This window comes from Corvus moneduloides, chromosome 4 (genome assembly GCF_009650955.1).
Source record: "Corvus moneduloides isolate bCorMon1 chromosome 4, bCorMon1.pri, whole genome shotgun sequence".
Lineage (NCBI taxonomy): Eukaryota > Metazoa > Chordata > Aves > Passeriformes > Corvidae > Corvus > Corvus moneduloides.
The window spans coordinates 52,431,003-52,447,896 of record NC_045479.1 but is presented as its reverse complement, the minus strand read 5'-3'; the positions used below and the strand labels follow the sequence as shown (position 1 = coordinate 52,447,896).

The following is a 16,894-nucleotide window of genomic DNA, read 5'->3' as shown; positions in this document are numbered from 1 at the left end:
GAGTCAACCCTAGCCTTTCCTTTTCTCTTATTTTTTACTTTGAAAGAGGTATCTCAGGAAAATGAAGTGAGTAATGCATGCCCTTACAGGAGCTGGATGGGCTATGAATAAGGAGAGAGGAGGAAATAGCGAGGCAAACATTTTTGTTAAAGTGGTTGGCTGCTGTTATTTGCTGATTTGGAAAAAATACATAAGCACTTACTGCTTTACTCTTGCATAGAGAACAGCAAAGAGTGTGGCAGTAGTACCATATAATGAACATCTGCAAGAGATGCATTGTCCTTTCACTGCTGTTGTTACTAACGGGAAAATTACTTTTTCTTAAAACCAGTTAGAAGCAATTGGTTGTTGTTTTAACTGGATAATCTCAGGACAATTATCTAATCACTCAAGTTTTTGGGGTTTGCAATAGATTCCCATCAGCCACAGTAGATCCATCCCTGCCTCTATAACATGCTCATGGTTGTCAAAACATGTGGCCTTGGATTCTCTGAGAGGAATTTGCAATGCTGTGCTTTTTAACAGACTCCAGAAAGAAGTTATAGGGAAGTATTTTTTTTCTTGTTATGAAGTCTTGCAGATTTATGTTTGTACAGCTTCAGCCTATACTAAGTCCTCAAAACTAGTGGATATAAGACCAGTCCTGAACAAAAATCCTACCCACAAGTACCTCTGGGAGGATTCTAAAAATATACTGGATGTGATTTTTTTTAAAAATACTGTGACAATTAAAAATAAAAATGCATTTTTTTCTAATAAAATAGCAGTTATATTTTTTCTGAGCAAGGTATGTTGACAGAAGAGCAAGTACTCTAGTATCATTTCACAGTCACCAAATTAAACATTTGTACTGGAAGTTTAATGCATCGAAGCTAGTCAGGAAAACATATTGTATTGGTTTCATTAATAAAGTTGAATAGAAAATTAATTTCCTCCAATGTCTTAGCTTTGTTTTCAGTGTATGTAAGAATATCACAGGTATGCAGGGAGGGTCGAAGTTTTACTGCGTCCATCCTAAGTAAGTTACTTGGCTGGGCTTTAAAACACATTTTGCCAGAAAACTGGAACAGTCTATTGTCAGTAATCTGTCACTGTTCAGTATTGTTGCATGGGAAAATCAGTCTCAGAATTTTCAATCCTGTCTGTAGTTTGTTTGTCTGAGCAAGTTTGAGCCCATTCTGCTTTCTACTTGATACAAAAGGATACATCATGGATGCATTACTGGATTTCTCTTATGGAAGAATATCCATTTTCAAACAGTAGAGTCTGAGTGATAATACCGTTTTTTGGCTTATCTTATTGCATTTGGGTAGAATGTTTGATGTAGGAATTTTTATGTTTATTTAGATCAATAGAGTTCCCCAATTAATAAGCACAATCATATTTTATTTTCTAGACATCTGTATACATAAAAGACCCGTCATCTAGTTTACAGCTACCACTTAGTAACAGCTCTGTCACATTAAAAATATTTTGCAGCTACTTACAAAGGAAATCAATATCAGCATGAATGTTTTGGATTAAATAATGTAAATAGGATAAGAATGTCATTCAGTGATTTAAAAAACAGTATTTTATGGATATCCAATCAGTCCCACATTTTAGTGAATAAATTAAACTACTTTTACGAAATATGTAGCTATCTGCCTTTTTTGTGGTGCGTTTTTTCATTTCTGCAAAATAGTAAATTAATAGGAGAAACTCTAAAAAGGTAAAAGTAATTTATTTCCAGTGATTTATAATTAAAATACAATTTAACACATTCAAAAAAATAAACAGAAGAATTATTATATGAATATCTAATTTCAAACATCTTAAAACTGATAGTTATAATGTGATGAGACCGTTACCTGTAAGGAAAAGGTATTTGTAGTTATTTACTGTATGTCTTTCAAGCTTTTAACAGAGACCTTACATTTTGATGGAAGAATTCTATTTCTTTCTTTTGTTACATCCAGTAGCAAGTAATTTGTCTTCATATTTTCAGTATATATTTTATTTTATTTGTTAATGTGGAGGTGGCTAATGAGACGTTAGATACTTTCTTTGAATTACTTTCACAAAATATACCTTGCCTAACATGCTGCGTTTTAAAATACACACGATTTCCTCTCTTTGCATATCGCTGTATTTTGTGAAGACACAGGAAATTTTATTAGAAAAGAATTTAAGCCTCTTTCCTGTGGGAAAAGAGACTAGAAACAGAGCTATGACACAAACTCTTTTAATCTCTCACTGTTAAAATTAAAAAAAGAAATCCCTTCCTTTTTACAGTCTGACTAAATGACATCTGGTTGTGATTTTACAGGAGGGGGAAGGAAAATGCTACAACTATATTTAGTAAAATCTCTTCTAATCCAGTTAATGTGAAAGAACTATTACAGTAGCTATTTGGAACTGAGCATTTTTTTACATAGACACCAACAGCAGAGGGCTTATTCTTAACCCATCCATTTGTGAAGTGTTGAGTGAAAACATACCCCTGCCTAAGACATAAAAAGGAAATAAGGTAGGCTGTCATTATAATTAGTAATTACTGTAAATCAAAACCTTAATATGATTATTTTGGGAAGGGTGGAGTGGTGTTTTGATCTTACTTAAATACAGTTTCCATTAATTTCTGCTTTTTTTTACTTAAAGATGAAGTGAGTAAAGAAAAAAGAAAAGACAAATTCCTTATTCTCTGATACTGTTTTCCTGTTTGAATTGAAAAATCTAGTCATTGTAAATTCTCTCTCAAGATACCCTACCTGTTTTTATCCTTGCTGTTTCAGCTGTCAATTCTCTCCTGTAATTGTATCTTTAATATCCATTCTCACTGACAGATAACAAAGTGCATAACACTATTTTGCTTGAACATGTTGTAACTGAAAGATAAAATGGCAGGTGCTAATTCATGTAAAGAACGGTCTAGGTCAAGTTATTTGATTTCCTACTGACCCATGCAATTCTCGTAACAGGAAATCATATCATTGTTGACTTCAAGTGCTGATCTGTGATCATTTCAAAGTGTTTCATTACCTCTCATTACCAAATCTGTTAAATGAATACTGCAGTGTTATTTGGTGGTGTTTGTTGTTGGTTTTTTTTATCCTTCTTTTCAGCAATGGTATAGCAACTCCATGAAAGTCATATGTATGTGGTTGGCTGATAGATTAGATGTTCAGCTTCACATCTACCAGCTGAAGACTCTCATCAAGATAGTGAAGGTAAATAAAATGCTGTTTGCATTAGACTGCATAGTTAAGAGAGAAAAGTAATAAAGTAATAACATGGAGGATCACCCCAAGAGTTAGAAAATGTGGAATAAATTTGTAAACTTATGTAGTTTTATGTTGGGATTTTTTTTCCCACAGTTGTAGCAAATTCCGGGAGTAAAATAGCTTAATAAAACCTTTCATGTTAATTATATGTGCACTATTATTTGTCATAAATTCTGGACTTGGGGACAATTAAGATCATTCCAAGAAATTTTACAACTAGATGTACAGCATTCTTATATGATTATTCTTACTAAATTGTTGTTTGTCTTGTTGCTGATTTTTTGGTTTACCAAAACTTTTAATTTTTGTTTACTGAATAATTTCAATAATGTTCCTTCTCCATTTTTCCCCTTCTCCTAAAAAAAATGAACTATTTTCTTTTTTATGCACATCTAATTACTAGGTTTAATTGAAAACAGTATTTCGTTTATTAGATAACATTTTCTAGTCTTTCATACTCAGGGATAAGTATCAATAGAAATACCAATCCCTCCAGTTCAGTCCTCAGTCATTTACATTGGCCAATGTCAAATGCTTCTGAGCAAAGTTTAATATGCCTTGAAATAGGCAATTTTGGGTTAACCTTCCATAAAAGAAAGTTTCCTCCTAGCTCCCTTTCAGATCTTAGTTGATACCTTTAGGCAAGAGACAGAAAACCATTTCAGATTTTTTTTCTTTTAATTCTGTCTTGTTTAACTTTGGACATTCTTGTTATCTGTACAAATGTGGAGTAAGAAACACCTGTTGTCAGTGGTGACTTGGATTTTTTGAAAATATTTTCTCATGAAGTTCATGCAAGACTGTAAAGTCAGAAGCATTTTAACTTGTGGTCACCAGAATTGCAACTTCAACGTTCAGGATTCACTAGCCAAAAAGGAACAGAACAGAGAGAAATGCAAGAAAACAGTCATAATAACGATGGCATCACGGCTCCCTGAAACACCCAAGCTTAGCTTTGCTCTTTTTGACCTTAACTAATTTCTCTGGAAGCAGGATTTGGCTCTTCACTGGGTTGTGTGTCCAAACGGCAAAAGCAGTTTGCTATTCCTTGTTGAAATTAATGGCTCTTGTGAAAGGTTTAAAGCTATTCTCAAGTGAATCATAGAATGATAAAATGGTTTGGGTTGGAAGGGACCTGAAAGATCATATAGTTCCAACCCCTCTGCCATGGACAGGGACACCTCTCACTAGACCAGGCTGCTCAGAACTCCATGCAGCCTGGCCTTGAAGACTTCCGGGGATGGGGTATCCACAACTTACCTGGGCAACCTGTTCCAGTGCCTCACCACCCTCACAGTAAAGACTTTTATGAATACCTAATCTAATCATACTTTCAGTTTGAATCCATTCCCTCTTGTTCTATCACTACATGCCCTTGTAAAAAGTCCAAGGTAGTTGTCATCCTCTGAGGAAAAAGATGGGTGTTACGGGGTCTAAAACCAGTGCCCCATGAGATCTAAGAATGGGTGGACTAAGTTGTACGAGAGAAATATCATCAGGCAGATTAAAGGAAGCTCTTACAAAACCGAATTTCAGGTGAATGAGCAGCACTGCCAATCCACCTTCCCTCTGCCACCTGGCACACTGGTTAGCCTTGTTCAAAAGCAGGAGGCTCCTGCTGGAGGTGGGAATACTGCTTCTGGCAGTGGCCTTTCTGTGCCCATATACCTGATTTGCTGTGCTCAACTGTGTTATTCCATGGCACCTTCTGTGGATATTAAAGACTGAAGATTATGTCAATCATGTTGGTTCTGGAAAACAGAACATTGTGCGGGCTTTGGTTTTGGTGGGTGAAGAAGATAGAACCAGTAAAATAGGAACTTAGCAGACAGGAGGCTGCTGGGAAATACGAAACAATCATTCAAGTAGAGTATCATAAGAAACTTTTCCTGCTGCAGCCAAGCTGGGGAGAGACATGTGGGGAGGCACAGTTCCTCCAAACTAGAGTGAATGAAGGCACTTTTCTGTTTGCTTTAGGAAAAAGAAAAAAAAAAAAGAAAAAAAAAAAAAAACCTAGGAAGCTGTATTGTTCCTGTCACTGCTTGAAAACATTTAAAGAAAAAATACAAAATAAATTTTAAAAATTAAAAATAAATAAATAAATAAAAAACAAACCCAAATAAGTAGGAGGTCATTTTTGAAGGACACAGGATGAGTAAGAGAAATATCATTCTTTCAGATTTGGATGCAACAAGAGTAGTGGCATTATTAAGAAAGACTAGAAGAAGAAAGATTGTTCCCTTTATTCTCTTTAAAGGCTTATGATGGCATAAGGGTTTCATTAGATGTCTGAGACACGTGCAGAGGGATGTGACTAAAGAAGGGTCAAGGACCAAGAAAGTTAGGGAGAAATGAAAAATTAAGCTTGGAAGTGAACATTATTATCCTGCAAAACTATGTCAAGAGAAGAGCAATGTCTGAACCCCAGAGTGCTGGTCTGAGAATGGGAAGAATACAATGTAAAACTGAAGGAAATTGCTGTAGGACCCATTAACGGCATCAAAGCAAATTGAATGCACAGTGTTACAAAAAGGGAATGCAATGGTGACACTTGAAAAAGACCACGCGGGATACTCGCAGGAGTGCGTGAGCAAAATATAAGCTGCATCCATTGACTCTGACGTTGACCTGTGAAAGTCAAATAAATCTCAGTTGCAGTGATTCAAGCAAGGTTTAAATAATCATCATAGTGGCGGAAAAAAACCTCCCAACTGAATGTTACCCATTTTAAGAGTGGTCTTTTGCAGTTCTCTGAAGTATTGAGTGAAACAAGATCAAACCTTTTCTTTCTCTAAGGGTTGTACATAGTCTCCTCCTCAGGCAGAGGAATGGGCCTGATAGCCCTTAATTATCTTCCATTTTCTTTTCCCCATATTCTCCTCCAAAACATTCAGAATTTGTAGTGATAGTGTACATAAAATAAGAAACTACCTAGATCAACTTGTCCTTTTTAAGCCTTTAAGGGTAACATCAGGGAAGATTATTTCAAATGTGTTACAGCTTAAAAATAAAGTATGCAGGTGATTTTTCCATGTGCTTACTTGAACATAGCGTTGATGAATAAAACAATAGCACTCAAAATTCTTACATGATGGAAAATCAAAGAAGAAAGTGGTATCTGCTGGTTCATAGCAAGGATGAATACAAGGGAAACAAAATCTTCTGAAGTGAAAAAAAAAAGTAGATGTGAATCAAAATGACTTAGAATGTAAGTCAAAATGATTTACATTCTAAGTCACAGAGACTTGGAATGTAAATCAACTAAGTAGTCACCTGAGAAATTGTGACACTGTGTAGTATAGATCATAATCTATATTCATTCATAGAGTATATATTATAATATATGATATAATCATTATTTTTCCACATTTGACATATAAATGTAAAGATAAAGATAAATAAAATTCCCCTATGAAGAAAAGGTCTGGCATTTACATTTTCTGTGAAATGACAGAACTAGACTACCTGTAGTCAAATTCACATTTCAATAGGTATTTAGAAAAATTCTCAGCTGGTTTCTTATTGAATAAATGTAACAAATGGAAGTTACTGAGAAATCAGCAGTTAGAGTAAGCTGTAGCACAAAATACAATCTCTTAATAGAATGACCAGCAAATTAGAATCTCTAGAGTTTGTAGAAATCTCATGCAGCCCAAAAACTAAGACCGCAAAATCCTTATCAAGGCGGTAAGTCCCTAACCTGCAGGAGGACTAAAGCTGGCCGCTGCCATGCTAGCAGTACTCAGGCTTGCTGGGAGTCCAATTCAGGATGTTTTACTTTTGCCACAGAAAACCTACCGAGACTTCAGGTTGCAAGGAGTGCTGGAGGGGACGCTGAACAGCAAAACCTACGACACCGTGCACAGCCGTCTGACCGTGGAGGAAGCCACAGTCTCAGTCACTGATGCGGGAGGACTTCAGGGCATTACAATGAAAGACAGTGATGAGGAGGAAGGATGATTTTATTCCACAAAGCATTCAGAGATGGGGGGTGATGGTCTGAGGGTGGGGTTTATCTTTGCCTTGGGGTTTTTTGGAAACTTGTCCTTGTTAATGCATTTATAGTTTTGCCTTATGATATCGATGCAGAAATATAATTTGCTCCATTAAAAAAGAAAGTAAGATTATCAGAGGAAAAGTGCCAAGGACTTTTTGAGAATAATGGTTGTAGCATATTTTTATGTATAGCTTTGCTTAGGGCTGCAAGAACACTGGCATGGAGTTTGAGTTTCACTTGTGATTATGTTTCTTTCCCTTTTGTTTGCTACCATTCGTTCTTTTATCTCCATCTGATATTGATGTCCTGTGCAGAAACAAGATGTGTGTCTTACTTAAAATACAGCTATACAGGAAACCATTCTTGGAATGAGTCGATGCCCTAGGTAAAAAAATAGTGTATTTTCAGGATTACGATTTGTTTACCTTTTTTTGTGCTTAATTTTACATTACTATGTGATGTGCATTAAAAATTTTAATCTTGGTTCTTTGTATATTGAGGTTGGTATGTAAGTACAAAGAACTTCAAGGACAGTCAAACACAAACTGCTTAGGAGTGTTATGTCTATTCATTTTGCAAGTTTAAAGATATCTCATCCTGTTGGATGTCAGTAAGCTTGCCATCTATGTTTGTATTTCTGTGAAAATTTTCAGGCAATAAGAACACATTTTGTCGTGGCCATTTACATATCTACCCAAGTTTGTATAGAATTCTACAATTAAAAGATGTTTTCAGTATTTCAAACAATTTGAACCATTGTATGATTCCTCATGAGAACGAGTTTTTTGAAAGATTATTTCATTTATGTAGTGATTTATAGCAAATATGTTTCTTTTATAGAGCAGATATATATAGCAAACAAGTACCCAAGGACACAATGCCTTGATAAATGAAAAAAGCAAACAAAAACCTCTCAATAGCAGATAAATAGACAGGGCCCACTGCCTGTTTTTTGATGCCCTCAGTATGAACTGGAAAGAATTCAAATTTTCATCAGTCAAAACTCACACAGCTTACAAAAAATACAGCAGCTTTTTTTTTTTTTTTTTGGTGGGAACATGACTGATTCCTGAGTTTATGTACACAAAATCAGAACACAGATGACACCCAAAGAAGTAATACAGGTTGCTGAGATCCTTGTTGAGCCATAGCATTACACCTGAGGGGCTTTACTGAGGGACTGGTGAGAGTTTGCAAGGGTGATGTGGGGTTTCCCTGCAAGAACAGTCTGTAGGACTTCAGGGATCTATTGCAAGCATTCAGGGCTGCAGGAACCGAGAATGAGAGCTGCAGGGAAAGTGGCTTTCAGCACACTTGGAAGCTCAGCCAAGCAGGGAAGGGCAAGTTACACTTCTCCTAGGTGTATAGGGAGAAATCCTAAGTGGCAATTTTTTTCTGTGGCAAACCAGCCTAATCATCACATGAGCTGAGGTGAATTCAGCTAAAACGAAGAACTGGGAGCTGGTAAGGAAGACCATTCTGCTCAGCTTTTCGTCACCATCTCTGCTGGGCTGGAGCCCCAGCAGTATTTTCCCCTATTACCAGGCCCCTAGATGGGTTTGCTGATTTAGGTTTTCATAGCAGTTAAAGAATTGCATATTCCTTTCCTGTCATTTATCCTAGTTGTGCTGGTGTGTGGAAGCTGACAATGCTTGAAGGGCCATTTGGGACTCTGGCTGAGACCCAGACTTGGTAAGGGATAACCTGTCTGGGCAGGAGCTGCAGCCTCAGCCCCAGTCTGGCTGTGGCAGGGTGCAGAGGAAGCCAGGCTGTCCAATGTAACACCCATCTCCCAAACCCAACGAGGCAGAGAGATCAGTGTCAGGCACAGAGGGAGCTGTGTCTCTGCAAGTCTCCCTGCTTCCCCTCTCCCCATCTTTACATTCCTGAGACCCTGCAGAGGTGCCTGTGGAGAAGCCAGGTGTAAAGAGGTGAAGGCAGGTATCACTGCAGTGGCCCTGCAGTGCTTGCCAAGGCCTCCTAGTGCAGGGTTGTGCCAGGTCTGTGCAGGGCTTTCACTAGAAAGCATTAGATTTTTAAAGTTCCAAGGTGACACAAGAGTAGGAAGCAGTATATAATATATATATATATATAATAGAACACTATCCCTAGCAAGCCACTAACATCATAGGGAGCTGGAGTGGGACCTGGAAACACCAGGACAGAAGTGCCTGTCGCCAGCACAGCCTAGGAGATAAGTGATGGGTCTATCTCCTTCAACAGAGACCTGGCATTAGCATCTCCGCCCAGCCCTGCTGTCTGAAAGCGCTGTGGGATATAGTGGTTTGCACTCACCTCCTCTTTGGGCTTTTCCTCTGTCCCAAGCTGCCCCCATGCCAAGAAGGATTTCCTGATTAGGCAAACAACTCTCCCTTATCAGTTTGGAAAATTACAGAGTAGATTGTAGTAATTTCACCTGTTAGGTCCTCGAGAGATTATAGGCCATCATGGTCCTGATGGGCATCACCTGGGACACCCACCCACAGCTTTTGCCCAGGGACTCAACCTCAGCTCTGTCCAGGGCTGCCAGCCTCTGCCCCAGTGATGGGAGAGGAGTGCTGGATTGTCACCTCAGCTACAGCCCCACCTGTGCTTGTTTATGGGCACTCTTTGTCCAGAACCTGACCCACAGATTGACTTCAGACCCTTGTGACCATCACAAACATGTTAGTGATCTGATCTCGGGGCTGCCACCACCTCTTCCCCTGCCTTGCTCCCTTAGGTGGGTGTGGTGGAACTGACCCTGACTGGTGGGGCCTTGTCCAGGCAGATGGGGGGAGTCCCTCTCAGCTCCCTTTGCCTTAGGGAGCAGTTAACCCTGTCTACATCCTGACATAACTTAAAAAAACAAATTAAGAAAAAACCCACCTGAACAAGGCTATGACTTTTTGTGACTTGAAGTGGGCCTGAGTTACTCAAATTTCACAAAGCATTATACACGTACACCCCTCGTCAAGCATTTTGCTATACGGTTTCTTCTGCATGCAGTACTTGCAAGATATATTTGTCAGTAAGATGGAGATGAGTAAGGAAATGCTAAACAAACAAACAAAAACCTAAAAGAAAGATGATGATAATAAGGAAATAGTAAAAAACAAAACCAAAAAAAATCCCCAAACAAAAAAACAACCAAACAAAAAAAAAACCCCAAAGGACACTGATGATATAAGCGTGAAGAAGTTACAAGATGTTTGGGAAAGATAAGTTAACTCAGACACTAAGCCTGGGATAAGTTATTGTTGAAGACACAGCACAGCAGACATCGGTGGAAGACAGGTACAGAAAAGGCAGTGCTTCAAAGGTCCTTCAATTTATTTCAAATTCAAGGATATTTTTAGTATCTAGATTTGTGAAACCGTGAACCAACGTGAAGCTTGAGAAGGCCAGTGAGTACCTGCGTGACAGCTCCCGGCGTTAGGCACCGTCGCCTCCTGCAGCCAGGGCAGTGCCCTGGAAGGGCGCAGGGGCCGCCTCTACATCTGAGGTGTTTCAATGGAGCTGTGTGCCCGTCCCGAGGGAACGGCATCGCCGCTCGCTGTACGCCTTTGTGCGAGGCAGCCAGCGGCGCGCCCGCCGCGCTCTCCCGGGGCTGCGGGGGTCTCCGGGGGCACAGCCACTCTTCCTTAAGCAGGTGCGGAGTGCAGGGAGCCCTCAGGAAGGGGGCAGGAGCGGTCTCGTTTAATTCATTCCCCGTGAGTCTTAATGGCATAAAAGAGGCTTTAGAAGCCGAACCAGAAGAAGCCGCGACCAGGTGCGTGCCCCGCGCCGCGAGCGATGAGCCGGGGTAGGAAAGCGATGCTCGCAGGTGTCCCGCAGCCGGGCAAAGGGTGCCTGGGGCCAAGAGCCCGCTCCTCTCGCCTGTCGCTTAGCCCGGACAAGGAGGCGATAGGCAAGGCAGCGGCTGGGGGAAACCACCGCGGCGGCCGGGCGACTTTGGAGCACTGAGCCTCTCACCTCCAGGCAAGCAAAGCCTCCGCCCCGGCCAGCTCAGGCCGCGCCCTTTGAGCCCGCACCGGCGGGTCCCGCCACCGAGACTGGTGCTTGTAGAGCCGCCCCTCCCTTTAATCCCGACCGGGAGCGGAGGGCGGGCAGCCCCCGGCGCAGGAACCGGCGCAGCTTTGGAGGAACAGCCAGACCCAGAGGGCGAGTGGGTCCCGGGACACCGGTGCTCATCGAAGGCGCCCAGCGGAGCGGCCTCCCTCCCTCCGTGGCCCTGTGGACACGGCACCCACGCAACGCTTCCTGGGCTCCCGGGGGGATCTCGGGTCAGGTGCCGGATGTTTCCAAGTTTTTGGGAAACTCCTCCTGGGACACACCAGACTCCCAGGGCAGAGGCCGGGGGGCGGGTACCAGTGTCAACTTTGGAGTGGGCATCAAATGCGGCTCCACGAGGGACACGGCGATGAGCGCGGCGGGCTGGGGAGGGAGTATAAGGCTGTGAGGAGGGTTCCTGCACAGAGAGTGCTCTTAGGCGCCTACCGAAGGGGGTTCAATCGGGCGTTTGACTGCCAGCAAAGGAGCACGGTGCAGACGGCGGAAGCCGCGCGGCAGCGGCGAGGCAGCCAGGGGGGACCGGGACTTCTTCTGTGCGAAACGGACGGAACCCGGGACGCCCGTGAGACCCGCAGAGACACCACGGCCGGCCTCCCTCCGGCACGGGCGCTGGTTGTTTTAACAGAGACTGGGGGAAGAAAACGCAGCTAAACAAACAAACAAACATGAAAAATCAATCACACACACAGAAAAAGTTTATGGTTTTTGCCTTAGCAGGTGTATTGTCGTGTCGTGCCCCCCCTTCTCTTCCTCCCCTCTCCGTTCCGAGTTGCTCAGTTGTCCCCTGTGTCTGTGCCCGGGTAGGGGCTCCGAGCGAGCAGCCGAGAAGGTAGGCAACCCTCCCCGGGCTCCATCCAGCAGCGGCTGCAACAGGGCACGACTCCTACTTTCGTTCTTATTTTCACGTTTCTCACTTGGCTTCTCCCCTTCTCTCAGCACCGGCACATCGAAACAGGTCCCGCCGTAAACGAGCAGGGTTTTGTCCCGCTCCGTGTCCGGCGGACACCTTCCTGTCGCCATGACGAGCCCGGCGCACCCCGGTGCCGGGAATACAGCACACAGGCGCCCACACAGCGACCAACTCTTTGCTTTGCTCCAGGTTACCTCCCAATACACTGACAGAAAACGGAAACAAAAAATAAGTTAATTGCTCCTGATCCTATTCAGGAATCTTAAAAATAAATAGCTTCCCCCAGCCAAAGAGCGCAAGGCGTTCATTTAGCAGTAACGGGGCTAAACATTTGTTGAACTGGGAAAGGAACAAATGAGAAAGTGTCATTCATGGCTCCAGCTGCCGCTGGCCTCTCCCAGCCACTTCCACCAAGGGCCCTTTGGAGTTGATGACACCGCTGGGTCCCCTCACAGGCGGACTGATTAGATTAGACGTGATAGCTGCAGTCCACGTTCGGAGCTGGCACACTTAGCCAAATCGCTCGCGTGAATTACGGGAGGACCGGAAGCGCTACTTTAGAGGGTCACTTGTAATTTCGTTTATATGTGATTAAAGGCTTTATACGTGAAAAGGCTTAATTTGCACCAGTTTGGTTTTCGGTTTAGGAAGGTCTGTACAAAATGTACTGTACTGCCAAACTTTTTTTTACCTCCGGGAACACTTGTATTTTGCGGGTCAGTGTCAACTGTTTTTCTTCTGTGATGGATTCGGTTACAAATAGCAATACTTTATTCTTTTGCTTGCCGTGGAACTGCTACAGAAGGATGCCAACACACACTCACCGTATGGGAAGATTAGACGTAGTCTCCGAAGGTGTGTACACACGCACACACACATTTATATTATTTTCTTCCACCGGAGAAATTATCAGTGGAGAAAACGCGAATGTTACAACTTAAAAGCTGGGAAAGGCCAAGCGCCTTTGCCCACGCTCCAGAAACAGCAGAGCCCGAGGCTGCTGCGAGGTGTACCCGGGCTCTGCCGCCGAGCAGAACCGGAGCCGGGGCGGCGGCCATGGCCGGGGTCGGGGTCGGGTGGGCCAGGGAGCTGCGTCCGCCACCCCAGCAGCCGGGCGGGTGGCGGTAGCAGCAGATCCCCACCGAAAAGGACGGCGGCGCGGGATCTCCCCCAGCACCGGCTGATAAACTGTGACGGTGGCTGGTCCACTTCCCCCCCCCCCCGCTGTAACTCCGCCGTTTATATTTTTACTTCCCTTCAAAAGACAGTAAACAACAAGTCCTGAGTAGGAATGAACAGCGAACCCTCCAGCACCGCAGCAGCCAGGCACTAATTCCCAATTTTAACAAACCACGGCCAAGCGTTCCGCCGCGGCGGGGTCTGCGGGCGGGCGGGCAGCGGGGACGTGCGCGCAGCGCTCGGCGGCGGTGCGGCTGAGGGGAGCACGGCGCCCCTGCTCCGTGTCGGGGTAAATCGCCTCTTCACAAATCCGGCGGCCCGGGAGGGAACGTCTCGGGCTGAGGCGCAGCGAGAGCAAACCGGAGCTCTAGCAGCGAGTCCCGGCAGTGTCACTATTAATGACAACTATTACAACACTAATAATAGTAATCGGGGTCTGTCCAGCCGCCGTCGGGTCCGCTGATGTCGTGGCCAGAAGGGTGTTTTGTAACCTCCCTGGTTCCCTCCACGCTCGGGGTGCCCAGAGGCGTCCCGGAGCCAGGCGGGACGTTGCCGTCCCTGCCCTTACCCGGTCGTGAGGTGCCGGCTCCGGGCGCACGGAGGGAGCAGCCCCCTCGGGCAGCAGAGTTGCGGTAGAATACTCCCAGGAAAATATTAATACACGCAACAGGAGGTTAGCGGAGTTATTATCCTTTTCAATTCATTTTTTGCTTAAAAACGCAATGGAATTATTCATTTTATTAAGGAGGAAGAAATTAAAGATTAGGCTCTAAGGCGGTATTTTACCTCCTTCTAATCGCTTCTGGGATCGGATTGGAGTAATCCTGACCACGAGATGAATTCGCCGGTGACTCGGATTTTGAGTGCATGTAGAGATACGTTATGATAATAATGCAAGTGAGCAATATCAAGAACATAGCTTAGGAACGAATGAAACACAAAGCCGATTACGGGGAAAAAGAGAACAGCAGCTTTCCTGGGCAGAGCACGAAATCAACTCGAGACAAAACTTTTGCCCTTAATTCCTGAGACGGTTTGTAACTCTGGGAGGCCGGCCGGCCTGCTCCTTCCCTGCCCGACCCCTCCTGCTGGGACTCGGTACGTGCTGCCAGACTGGAGGGAGCCCGGGCCCGCCGTGCCCCCCAAAAGAAACCGGCCGAGAGGTTCCTTACTGCCACCTTCAGAGCCTGTAAATCTCTCTGCCTCGGGAAAAACAACCTTGCACCAGCACGACTGCAGGATATTTGCGGCTCGGCAAATACGTAAAACATAAAAAGATGTGGTCCGAGAGAGCAAGGCAAAGCTCAGGACAGGACTAAAAGGATATGTCAAGGTTGATTTTAGTAACTCTATCTATATTGCGAGCAACACCAGCATCTAGCAAGGCTCCATCTCGGAGACAGAACAGGCGGAAGCCCCCTCTCCACCCCCCCAAAAAATGCTGCTTTTAGATCGCTACTGAAAAATCAGGCATTAACATAAGTTTTCATGAGAGGTACTGAAAGAAAGGGAGGTATATCCGTAAGGAAGTAGCGGATAATAAAGCTACCGCTTCTCCAAAAGTGTATCTCAACATTGAGACCAGTATAATTGCAATGGCAGGGCTGTAATTGCTGCTTTGGGATATTTACCCTGCTCAAATGACACTACGTATTTTACTTTCAAACACATGTCAAAAAGTCAATCCCAAAAAGACCAGTTAAGAACAAGCTGTTAACATATTAAGTATATGGGATTTGAAGCCTCTAAAACCCACTCAACAATAATTCCCTTCTTCAGCACCAATCAAGAGGAAATTTGCCTAGATTGAATTAAATGTAAATTGCTCTGAAGGAGGAAATTCTCCTCCGGCGGACACAAAGTACGAGAGAGACACCGACACTCCGAAGAAGCGGGCAGCCCGGGGCAGCTGCCTCTCACGGCGCTGGGGGGGCCACGGCTCCGGACCCTCGCAAGTCCACGATCCCTCCTTCCTCCGGGTAAGAGGGGGGCGGCTGCAGCAACCCGATCCGAGGCAGCAATTACGGTCTTAACGTCCCGACCCATCTGCCACGGGCAATTGCGGGGGAGAAGCAGGTGAGCGGTACAGCCCCAGTCAGCGGCCTCCCACCTAGATCAGGGGAAAACAGGGAGCAGGGCTGGAGCGAGGCATCGCACACGGAGTCCCCGCACAGCCCAACAGGGCCCAGCACGTATCCCGTCCTTCCTCCACCTCGTGCTAGCCCTCACGGCTGTGTCCATCCCGACACGTCCCGAAGCCAGCCCCGGTCTTGTCGCCCGCCTGCGCTACGGGACACTGGAGGGACGGGGCGGACACGGGGGTCGCAGGGTGTGCAGAGGGTGGTGCCCGGGCCACGGCCCGTCGTTCGACGTCCGTTCTGGGGACCGCAGGACATTCTCTTCCTCCGTGCCCCGCAGCTCCCGGCTGCGGAGGTACCGTCGTGGAACAGCCGCTGCCTTGCTCTCCTCAAATGGAGCCGCGGTGGCTTCAGGCCGCATCGGCCAGGTCACAGCGCCGGGGGCAAGGATGCCTCCCTACATCCCTCATTCCTTCTCCCCAGCTCTCCCTCCCTTTCTCCCTGGGCCCCAAGCCCTTCCTCCCTGCTCTTACTTCCCCGCAAGAGGGTTGTCCTGGGCCGGTGGCTGCGGGGGGAGACACTGCCATTTGCCGGTTCCTGGGCTGGTACCCGAGCAGCGGGGGTCGGGCCTCCCTGCCTCGGTGGAGGCTTCTCTCCATTAACAAACCCCAGACCTCCTGCCTCTCTCCCCCTGCCTCGAAGAAGGGCAATGCTGGACCTCTGAAATGGAAGCTGCTGCATGGATCCCTCCTCCGAGGAACGCGGCCTGGCTGCTCGCTCTCGGGGGTGGCAGGGATGGAGAAACCCTTGGCTTCTCCTGGGTAATTTCGGTAGCGGCCTCTCAGTCACCAGTCGAGTGATCCGCAGGCCTGCGGAAGGAACGGGACCTTGTCCTGAGCCCGAACTGTGGGGTGGGCGGGAACACAGAAAGTCCTGTACCCACCGCAGGCCCTCTCATCTCCCCGACCACCCCCGCTTCGCTGTAAGGACGAACACCCGCTGGCGCTGCCGGCCCCGAACAGGGCCGTCAAGCTTCTATTAAATACATGGGGATTGCCTCTGTTTACGCGCATATACACCTGTACACAGTGTGTGAACTGTATATTCCTTCACGTATCTATGCCAACCCTGAGTTCTTGGTATTTGTGTTGTGCATGTATTATATAAGGACACGGAAGCTATACTTAGTGCATATGCAGGCTGCATATGTATATATATAAAAAGAAATATAAATAATGCTTCAGATTTAAAAGGCACTCCTTCTTCCTACCTCCTTTTTCTTCTCTTCCCCTGCCCCAGGTTTTGAATCATCCTTTTGCTCCCAAGCACTCGTTCCATTTGGCCCAGGAGGTTCCTGCATCCCCACGCGCTGGTCTCGCCGTCTGCTTGTTGCAAGTCCCCCGTTTATTTGTCT

At 45.2% G+C, this 16,894-nt stretch overlaps 1 protein-coding gene across 26 annotated transcripts in view; it reads left to right on the top strand.

Moving 5' to 3' along the window:
• The window catches only part of CADPS2 (calcium dependent secretion activator 2), a 292,543-nt gene extending 284,530 nt beyond the window's left edge, over positions 1-8,013 (top strand). For all 26 annotated transcript variants that reach the window (XM_032105953.1, XM_032105977.1, XM_032105974.1 and 23 more), the window contains 2 exons: positions 3,105-3,209; positions 7,053-8,013. In XM_032105953.1, the coding sequence (XP_031961844.1) occupies positions 3,105-3,209; positions 7,053-7,223 (276 nt within the window). In that variant the 3' untranslated portion in view covers positions 7,224-8,013. The remainder of the gene's footprint in view (positions 1-3,104; positions 3,210-7,052) is intronic.
• Positions 8,014-16,894: the final 8,881 nt, after the last annotated feature.